Source organism: Nelumbo nucifera, chromosome 1 (genome assembly GCF_055504915.1).
Source record: "Nelumbo nucifera cultivar China Antique chromosome 1, China Antique-T2T, whole genome shotgun sequence".
NCBI classification, from domain to species: domain Eukaryota; kingdom Viridiplantae; phylum Streptophyta; class Magnoliopsida; order Proteales; family Nelumbonaceae; genus Nelumbo; species Nelumbo nucifera.
In genome coordinates, this window is record NC_142649.1 from 87,331,297 (window position 1) to 87,342,573 (window position 11,277).

General features: G+C 37.6%; 1 protein-coding gene across 1 annotated transcript; it reads right to left on the reverse strand.

The window, feature by feature from the left end:
* Positions 1-5,017: 5,017 nt before the first annotated feature.
* On the reverse strand, positions 5,018-6,803 carry LOC104599571 (uncharacterized). Its single transcript, XM_010262169.2, has 2 exons — positions 6,498-6,803; positions 5,018-6,168 (listed from the first exon to the last, which is right to left on the reverse strand). Exons 1-2 carry the CDS (start codon positions 6,649-6,651, stop codon positions 5,348-5,350), a joined length of 975 nt encoding a protein of 324 aa, XP_010260471.1. The 5' UTR covers positions 6,652-6,803; the 3' UTR covers positions 5,018-5,347.
* Positions 6,804-11,277: the final 4,474 nt, after the last annotated feature.

The window sequence follows — 11,277 nt, forward strand, 5'->3', positions numbered from 1 at the left end:
AAAATGGATAACCAAACAACATATTGCGATGCAATTTTTGCCGTTTTCTCAAAATCCGATGTGGCACCATTTTCTCAAAACCAGATATTGTCCCAAACACAACTAAAATCATAAATATGGGCAGACGCCCCAGGCCTAAAGAACTCTAGGCTGATCTTGGGTTTGGAATCTCTAGGTATCGAGGCTTAAGCAAACATAAACTCAGATTCAGTTTATTATTTCTTCATGAATAAAAATATACAAATATGAACATATTTCCAATATACAATTAATACAATTGGCTGTGACTATGGTGTGAACATCGTCTTATATGGACTGAATCAAATCTCAGCAAATGTTAGAAATATTTGGCTCCTACCAGCTGCTTGGAGGATATGCGTCCAATATAATTAAAAACATTTTACCCCTTTAATTTTAATAGGGTTTAGGGTTTAGACAATGGTATTAAGCACCAAGTAAAGCCCCAATATCTTTGCAACCTATAGAAAAGCTAGTATGCATGTCTAATAACGTCCTGCTGTATGTTATGTTGTTAGTGCAGCAAAGGCATTTAATTAGGCTGTGTTTGGTTGCTAGTGCAATTTATTTGCACTAATGTAAAACTATGGGAATGCAATTGATTTGGCTGCAAGTTTTGATTTATTTTTATTTCAAATTTTACCTTACTTTATTTAATTTCATTAAAAATGAAACAAAATAAGACTTAAAACAGAATAAAGTAAAATCCAAAACAAAATTAAATCAAAATTTGCATTTTTTCATTTCCACTCATACATTTATTTGTAGTAGTACAAATTAATTGCACTAGCAACCAAACACAGCATTAGCTTAATTTGAGACACTGAAACTGTTCTGTAAAAATCACTGAAACTATTGGCAGCTATAGAAGGATTGCTGCATATATAGTGGTGACCAACCGACTTCTTCAAACTTCAAAGGTTGGTTGATGATCGTTCACGTCCCAAATGGCGTTGCCTTCTTAAGAGCTTTTCATAATATCACTATCTGTAGCTTATCAAGAGATGTTGGGAGCGCGTCAAATTGCTTGGGAATAGGTACAAGTAGAACTCAAGTTAGATAACAGATGGAGGTACAGATCGAGGGAATGATGATCCAGTTGAACTTATTAAATACGAAAAGGGAAATGCATCCAATTAGAGAACCCAATGTGGGAAGAGACAGAGACATCAAAATGACATTAATGACTGGGCCATTTGCCAATGAAACTACTCTTTTGGAAAAAGTGCAAATACAAATATGTTTGGCTCCATTTGGAACGATTACAAATACAAATATGTAGAGCACAAAACCTTTTATTTTATATTACTTTGTATGTATTTGTACAATACATATTTGTATTTGTATTTCTTCCAAACTGAGCCTTTAGTGCAAAACCTTCTCTATTGTCCATATTTGTATTCCTAAACCTTGTATTTAGGGGTGAGCAAAAAAAAATAACTGAAAAATCGAATCGATCGAAACCGAACCGAAAAATTGGTTAATCAAACTGGTCGGTTCGGTTTCAGTTTGGTGTTTTTAAAAAATTGAAGGTATCGGTTCGGTTTCGGTTAACCAATATAGAAAACCGGAGGTTAACCGAACCAACAAGTATATATATATTTCTATATATTTCTATATATATTTATGTATATTATATATATTATATATATTTATATTTTTTATATATTATAAATTAATAAATATTTATAACATATTATATATTATTTAAAATATAATATTTTATATATTTATAATTTTTTATTATATATTTTTCAAATATATTGTAAAAACTAAAAAATCGACGAACTGAACTGACGATTAACCGAACTAGTTAACTGGTTAACCAACTGGCTTCGGTTCAATTCTGGTTACCAGTTTTCCGAAAACCAATAGTACCGGTTTGGTTCCAAAAAATGCCCCATGATTCGGTTAACTGTGAGCACCCCTACTTGTATTTGCACTGAACATTTTTGTACTTACACTCTTATAGTCTTATCAACTTTATTTGCACTAGTGTAAATGCATGGAAGTGCGGATAAAGCTGGGCGTAAACTTTGATTTACTTTTGCTTCATATTTGACTTTGTCTTATTTGTTTGTGAGAAGTAAAATAGGAGTTGAATTCCACTTTAAGGCTAAGTTTGGGAGTGCCCAAAAATAAGTGCTTATTCAAATAAACACTTATTTTGGGCCGGGACCACACCAATAAGCACTTATTTGCATTTGGGAAATAAGCCCAAAATAAGTGTTTATTTGAGAAGCCCAAAATTTTAGGCTTATTTTAAGTGCTTATTCAACAATAAATGCTTATTTCCTTTCTAGCTTATCTTGGTCGGCCCGCTATGTCATTTTCAAAATGCCTATACTATCCCTGTTTAAAATAAGTGCTTTTGCACCAAATATTCATAAGATAAGCACTTATTTTTCAAATAAATACTGTCAAACTTAGCCTAAATGAAAGAGAATGGAGGTATTAGGAGTAGAGTTTGTTTAGGAGTGAGGTAGGGTGCAAGATGATGTCGTCACCGCTTTATATGAGAAAGAATTGAGTTAGGAGGAAGGTGGAGCAAACTTTGCATAAATTCTTAGGATGCAAAGTTGACACTGCCAGAAGTGAATTCAAAAGAAACAAAAAATATACAAATTTTGAATCATATAGGAATGCAAATCATAAATACAAACAAATGAATGCAAAACTGAACCAAATGCATAATTTTATCTGGTTCAGATTTGCATTGCAAACAAATAGAGCCTAAAAAGCAAATTAACCGAATAACAATAACAATTTCTCCTCTCAATCTACAAGCTAGAACGAGGGGTTCCTCATAAATAAGTCGAAAAACCGAACAAAAAAAAAACGCTGGTTAACCAAATGCATAATTTTATGAGGAACGAGGGGTTCCTCATAAATAATATTATATTATTTAAAATATAATATTACAGTATAGTATTTATATCATATATTTATATATAATATATATTATAAATATAGAAAAGCCGAATAACTGAACCAATCAACCAGTTAGCAATAACAATTTCTCTGAATCTATAAGCTAAAACGTTTTCATCAAACCCATTGTAACACTTTCTGATGACACTTACTTTGAAGACCCTATTTTGTCCAAACTATTTAGAGCTGTCAATGATCAGGTCTTCCCCACAGAATCGAACAAAACTGAACCAATTATGTTGGTTCTGGTTTTGTAATTTATATCCCGATTAATAATTGAGTTGAGACCGTTTTTGATGGAGGCCCATCCCAAGGCCCGTCTCACTCCTAGGGGCGGCAGCTCCTAGGATAAGGCCAAGAGTCCAAGATAAGCCAAGAAAGGATAATTCAAGATCCATCAAGACTCTTCCAAGACTCCAAGACTTGTCAAGAATCCAAGCTTATCAAGACTCTTCCAAGATTAGCAAGAATTCAAGACTTCAATCAAGATCCAACAAAGACTCCAAGAAGCATCAAGAAATCCAAGACTCCCAGATTCATGCATAAGGAGAGCCAGGGAGATCGGACGGTGGAAGATCAAGCCCAAGAATTCCAAGAGGATTCGACCTTATCAAGACAGCCCAAGAAGATCAAGATCAAGATCAAGACTCATGTTCTTTCCTAGTTCTTTTAGAACTCCCAAATGTATTATAAATACTGCTATTTTTCCAAAGTTATTCATCAATTTCTTACTTCAGATTTCAGAATTTCTTCAAGTTCTCTTCTTCCTATTTTCGCCACCTTTTCTCTCTCCTAGAGAAATCGTGTTATTCGCTAGGTGCTAACGAACGCCCGGTGCTTGCATAGACAGCTCCGGTTCTCATTGCTTCCACGCTGCGTCAGTTTTTTGCTGTTCCAAACTGGTTAAGGGACAAATTAAACCAAGTAATGATATACAAAGATCTCCTTTTTTTCTTGTTTTTGTTATATTTTTTGTCTAAAAGGGTATAATTTATAGAATAATTTTGGTTAAAACACTTGTTTTATTAACACATAAATAGTTAAATAAACTATTTTACCGTGAAGTTCCAAGTTATTATTCTAATCATAGATGTCAAATATAATTAATCAGGTCTAATATATGATAGGGTCTAATTAGGTCTGACCCAATTACCCTCAATTAATAATTGGTTTTGTTTTGGGCCGGGTCTGTTTTATAAATTAAGACGATTAATAATCAGTTTGGGACTGATCCACCATGTTTTGACAGCTTTAGAACCACTCTCCCCAGGGCCCAGACTATTTTATGAAGTCTCAAGATCACATTAAACCTCAGCCCAACAATGCAATTTATTTTATTGTTTGTTTGTAACAAATTAATCTAGATTTGAGCCTTTCTGTCCTTATTAATTACCTTCCTCTATATCAAGTAGCATTCGAGGATGTAGCCCACACAACTGATCATGAATTTTTTTTTTTTTCGATGGATATACCACTCTCATGAATTAATCTCACCAACTTGTTGGTTTGATTTGGCATAATCGATGAGTTTTATGCTTTATGCTATCTAGAAAATATATATATATAAACACAAAGTGAATGCAGAGCGATGCATAATTGTATAAGCGTGAACATTTTCATTGTATTTTATGATTTTATCTATAAGTCATTCACCAATTTTCCATCAATTAAACTATCTAATTCAGTGATTTGGTTAAGGCACGTGTTTAGTTAATTCCAGATTTTTATTTTAATATAAACAACAGGGAACATTACCCAGATGAATCTCTCTCTCTCTCTCTCAACCCCAAATGACCAAGAAGGAATGCCAGTTATAAACAATGAGTTTTTGGCTTTTTGTCACTGTTGTATCTCTTTGTCTAAGGTGGACCTGTGAAACGAAGACTGTCAATCTTTGTCTTCTAACCCATTCTTTCATGGGTCCCATCATGTCTGTAGGGCGAAGTTTTCAAGAGTTGCATAAACATAATTATAATCTTCGCACACCAAAATCCTTGGACATTGTGGTGTCAAGCACATACAAGAAGGCCAACCTATAATATTGGTCTCATATGAAAATTTCACAGCAAGAAATGTGATCAAGACTGAGCTCAAGCGAAAGGTGACATTGTTATCACTTACAGAAAACAAAATTCATGGCATCCCTTGTGTAGGAGATTTTTTTTTTTTTTTTTTTTTTTTTGCAGTGTTCAGATTTGCAGTTCTTAACTTATCATATGATCTTGCTAAGGAGGACCATTGGCATTTCCCTTCAGGGAACTGATTAGTATCCTATTCACTACTTCATCATAACTTTGATGATTTTGATATTCCAAGAAATATGAAGAGAAGTTGAAAAAGTATGAAGCTAAATTTACAGAAAAAGGAAGATTTAAATGTGAAGGATTGTATAGTGTAATTAAGAAGAGATGCCCACACCAAGAAAATCTATGAAGGGGACATCCTTGTGTTTGATGGAGTCATCTCCTTGCTCTTGCTCCGAATTCCTTCTTAACTTCTGTGTGATCAAATCATCTCCAAACCTCACCAACTCACTACTCTTGATCATTCTGTTACTTCCAAAACCCTCATCATGATCCTTATGATTCAGATGTGGATTATAGATGACCCTCTTGTAGTTATGAAGCACTGGTGCACTACTGAAGCTCCTGCATCCGCTGTAGATGGAAGAATTAGTAGTACAGTAGCTATAACGAGACTGGTCTGATGCATGTGAACTTGAACTGAAGTAATCCCTTCCTCCGCCGTGGAAGATATCAATTGACTGTGATCCGGTTGTATTGGTTGAACCAGAAAATGCCCATGTGTGGGATGAACACGATGGTGATGCCACAAACAATCTATCTTTGCCATGGCTTTGGAATTCAAGGAATCCGCTTGAATTGAAGTGGAATTCCTTCGACTGATTCTCTGCTTGGGATTTTGAACACTTGCCAAGAAAGTTATAGGAGGAAGAGCTACTGGGGTTACGCAGAAGGTCTTGGAAACCTCTCTTGCCATGGAGCTTGGAGCGTTCTCTATGTTTTCTAGCCATGACAACATGCCAGTGATTCTTCACGGCATTGTCGGTTCGGCCGGGGAAGAGCCGAGCTATTAGAGCCCATTTGTTGCCGTGAACTCGATGAGCTGCAAGTAATCTTTCTTCTTCTTCTTCTGAAAATGGCCTTCTGTTAATTCTTGGGTCAAGTTGGTTAAACCATCTTAATCTGCAACTCTTACCTGCAAATAGAGAGAACGTATGATTTAGAAGATACAATTAATAAAACCCATTCGTAAGTGTGTGTGATCTTTATAATTTATCATGGAAGTCGATTAATAAAAGACGAAACAAAGAAAAATAATCTGTTGTATCATGGTGCAACCGATTCAATTCTACCAGATATATCTTCAGAGCTCATCTGGAAAAGTTGAAATTATGTTCAAGTTGGCCCAAGAGAACCTAGAATTTGGAATTTGGAATTTCAATTTAACACCAATGTTTCAGCTTCTGGAAATAGATTAGAGAGAGAGGAGGAGGAAGAGAGACTCATCTGTATTCCATATCTTACCTGATCTCCCTTGAAGTTTCTCTGCAATAGAGTTCCAATTCTGGGGGCCATATTGCTCAACAAGCTGCCGGAGTTTCTCATCCTCAGCAGGCCTCCAATGTCCTCGTGGGCAATTTTTTCCATCATCACTCCCTCCAGATACCGAGTCCTCCATTGTGTCGATCAACAAGATTTGTTGCCACACAACTGGGGACTGCCTTTCAAGAATCACAACTAACAAGACTACTAATGATAACAGCAGGATTAAGAGGAGGAAGAGGCGGCACCGAAAGGAGAAGAAAGTGGGTCGATCTATCGGTAGAAGATGAGAAGTCCCTTTTGTTGTTTTACCCAATAAGATGAGACTATATATCTCTATAGCTACTGATACTTTACGTGTTTTCCTATTGGCCAATAACCCTTCCCTATCAATTCCCACCTATTCCCAGGCTTCATTCACAATTCTCTCTCTCTCTCTCTCACTTATGTAACTTATTAAAATTTCTATTTCAAACCTTCTTTCTTCCAAGTAGTTTAAAGAATAGTTATGTTAATTTCAAACCTTCTTTGAGAACCCCAAGATTGGGAATGAGTTTATATTGTTCATAACTGCTAAGTTTTAATGAAGACTCTGGTGGTTTAAGCTTTCAAACCAACCCTTTTATATATACGATGCGGTGCAACTAACTAGGACTCCTGACTCCTGAATCCAGATGTTTTGTATTGCGAAGGTTAAGTTAGAGGTTGACGGAAGTGTATATCTCACTGCAAAAGAAACTAGAATATTGAGTATTAAGTTGTAGATTAGTAACTAAGGAAATTATTTAGTTAGTTAATTTAGGTTGGAATTAAGGTAATTAAAGATTCCCATTCATAATTTTGTCTTAACGTAAACTTATCAATATTTTATTTCATTTTATTATGGCCTAATAGACTATTAGGTGCTAATTAATATTTGGAAGAAACACTAGAGGAGAAGATGATATTGTCTTTATATATTGTATATGATGTTGTAATAAGGCTGTTATATATATATTTATATATATAATCTGATTATATAGATATTATATAATTATATAAAGTTATTTTTGTTGGAGGCAGACTGTCCTCCTGTTGAGTGTCTCATGACTTTTGCTCCATTTGCAGAGGGCTCACAAGCTATTTATTTCCCAGTCTTCTTGATCGAGTACTCTATCTGTGTGTTCAGCAAGTCTAGTTTGTCGCGTAGTGTTTTGTTTTCGCCTTTTGTTGTTGCTTCTGTTTCTTGGATTTGTAATTTGAGCATTTATGAATAAATTTTTGCCTTTATGGATTCAGAAAATATATTTTATATAAATATATTAGATATGTATATATTAAGACTATGTTTGATTTGAAGGAAAAAATAGGGAAAGGAAGGGAATTAGACAAGAAAACCTATATAAGGCTTGTAAAGGTTTTTTTATCTTTTCTTTTCTTTTTTACGTACATTTTCTTTCAAACCAAACATAGCCTAAAAGATAATTATTTTTTAATTCTTTAATTTCTTTTGGATTGGATTCTGACAAAGGGTTTTGATTTGAAGTTTCAATAATAAAAAATTTGGATGTAAGTGAATCAGATCCGATTCCAAACAGCCCTATATTGTAGTGTATTAAGGAGTTGCTAAGGCTCAATTCCGAAAGAGTATTGATACAAATATGTAGAGTGCAAAACCTTGTATTCTGTATTATTTTGTATGTATTAATACCGTACATATTTGTATTTGTACTCTTTCCAAACTGAACTTAAAGAGTAAGGCCTCATAGATGCATGTGCGATCAGACAAGCTACAGTGAGGGCATCCTTATCATAACAAGGAGTACCCTCTTAGGCTTCCATGTATGTTTAGATAATCAAGGCCCACCATAAGATAGGTCCCACTCTAGACCTGGGATCTGTTATTCACAAACTCTTTACACATTCCTGTCCACTGGGAACTACAGCCGCACATTAGGAATGTCTCCTTTGTCATTGGAGATATTCCCAATACACGGTGGTAGTGTCTCATCAGTAGAGATGTGGAAAGAGTAATTTGTGGATAGGAGATGAGCGTACCCATTCTAAACATAGTTCAGATTTCCTACTAAACAAGAACCCTACCCACACCTAGTCATGCCTCGTCATAACTGTACATTGAGAACATCTTCCTTATTTGCATGTTACTATCCATCCACAGGGAGATGTTCCCAATGTACAGCTACAATGTCATGTGCATAGGTGTGGGTATGGTTTTGTGGGTAGGAGATATGGATTGCTCTAAATAATTGTTAGGTAAAAGAATTTATCTGCACAACCTGTTGTTATTTTATTTTTCCTAAATTTACCTTCTATACCTATTACATAACTTCTGTTAATTATCATTAAAAGAAATAAAATAGGGAACTTCTCACCTAAGAAAACAAAACTTGACTAACTTTTCTTACTATATCTTGATTTTAGTTTTTGCATAATAAAAATGATAGTTTATGAATCAATTATAAGGAAATTAATTAATTAGTATGCATAAATAGATGTCTACTCTACCATTCATATATCTTTCTATTCGATCTATCAATGATGTTTATGTTTTTCCTTTGTTCTACAATTGTCTCGATGTTACTCTAACATTCATTTCATTTAGGGAATGTATGGTATATAGCTTCATTGTGTTGCCCTTTGAGTTCAAGGTCAACATCAGCACCACATAAGCATTTCCTTGCCAAAAATCATGTTTGGTATGACTGTTTACGGTGGAAGCTGTAATACAACATGGTGCATTGGGTTTTGTGAATATGTCCGTTTCCGGAAGCCAAAATTTTTAGCATCCTGCAATGTACTTCAGAAGCCATGATATACCAGTTTGGATCTCATTCTCGCAAAATTGGTCCTCACACCCACCTCACTGCAAGGACTGTGAGGAGAGAATTTTGGCAACTATTAATTGTAGGTACAATCACCTTATTGAGGTGGATTTAAAGCCACCTTGATGCTGCTCAATCTGAGGTGGTGCACGAACTGAGGAGAGCAACCAGAGCTACACTGACATGGCTAGGCTATGCCAACATGGCTAGGCGATGACTGGGTGGCCACGTGTCTCTCAAGGCCAGATTAGCCATGACTCCAACACCACTCCCCCAGTTCTGAAGTCGAGGGACAAGGATCTCTTAGTTCGTTGCTCGGCTGAGGGACTTCCGAGCTGTTGTCTGGTTCTTTTGTTGCCCGCGCAATGTTGGTCGTTGTCGAGGAATCCTCTGATCGTCGGCTGCAGAACTTAAATAAGAACCAAAATTTCGGTTCCCAAAACTCCCCCAGTTCTGCTGTTGAGGAGGGGAAATGCTCGGCCGGACTATTGCGTGGCCATGTAGCCTTGTCTGGCGTCGGGGCTCGGTTCCGGTCAGTGTTGAGCATTCTAGTTGGGCCGACATTCTTGGGCAGCCCATCGAGGATCTCGTTGGTGGTTGGATCGGTACTGAGGGTCAAACCGACACAATTAATGGTCATAACCGTTGCATGTCAAGGCCGTCGTTTCGGTTTCTGATGCTTCGCACATGCGTCATCGATCGCATTGATTGGTCTTCTGAGGCGTTGTTAGAGGTGCTTTATCTGTACCGTTGATCTCTCCTCGGTTCATGCTCCTGGTGGCTATAAAAGAAGCCCCCCCCCTTTGTGTCATTTGCGAGGAAGGTAGCTTGCATTGCTCGGCGGAGTGTGGTGCGATTGCTCGGTAGTGAATGCTCGGCGGTAATTGCTCGGCAGTAGTTGCTCGGCAGTAATTGCTCGGCAATTTTCCATTCCTCGGCTCAGTATGTCTTCCTCATCCCATCGATCCTCTTCCTCTTCCGGGTCCTCTAGTAGTGGTTCCGGTTCCAGCTCTTCTCATGGCTCCAACTATGAGCTGGAGCTGAGGGATTTTGTGACCGCCGAAGTCGACAAGGTTGAGGCTAGCCCTTCTAAGACGAAGGCGGAACTTCCCCTATGGGCAGGTCACCGATTTGGCACCACGTCCTGCGTCCTGCGTCTTGACGCCTGGGGATATGGATCGGATCTAAGATATGTATGTCATCCCCGTGGAGTTCCAAATGAGGTGTCCACAGCCCGGCGAAATGGCCACTAATGCTCAGCCCGGCGAGATATGTGTGTATGAGCATAGCTTAGAGGATGGGTTGAGGTTCCCATTGAGCGAGGGAATCGCTGAGGTACTGGGCTAGTATAGAGTATTGCTAGTGTAGTTGATGCCGAACTCCTTTAGGTTCTTGCTCGGCCTCATGTCCTACTATGCAGTCCGTGATATCGAGCTGACCTTGGGGATGGTGAGCTTTATGCTTTAGCTGAAACACCACCAATAGGGCTACTACAATTTCTCCAATAGGCGAAATGTACAGTCGTTGGTCGGGTCTCCTTCTTCTGTGAAGCACTGGAATGAGTCATTCTTTTACGTGTGCATTCCTGAGGGTCTCCCTTTTCCGACCGAGCTACGGGAGCCAAGGACAAATGTGTCGTAGTCCTAGTAGATGGCGCTTACTTGGGAGGAGAGGTCGGCCCTAAGCATGATGCTTGCCGAGTTGATGGAGGGGGTGGTCGGTCTATTTCCTTTACTGCTTGTTTGCTAAGTTATTGTTCCCTTGTTTGCTTTCTACTTATCTCGGGCATTATGTGTTGCAGGTATAAGGATGACCAATGAAGAAGAGATTGTTCGTCGGATGAGGGCACTTCGGCAGAGGTAGGGGCGAGCTGTTGCGCAGCCAGAGGCTCGGCCTAAGGCAGTGGAGAGTTCGACAGCGGGAGGCCGAGGAGGACAATG

Excerpts from the sequence above, each read along its gene's own strand:
- LOC104599571 (XM_010262169.2), bottom strand. The coding sequence starts at position 6,651 with ATGGAGGACTCGGTATCTGGAGGGAGTGATGATGGAAAAAATTGCCCA. Across the intron at positions 6,169-6,497 it reads GAAACTTCAAGGGAGATCAG|GTAAGAGTTGCAGATTAAGA; the intron begins GTAAGATATGGA and ends CTCTATTTGCAG.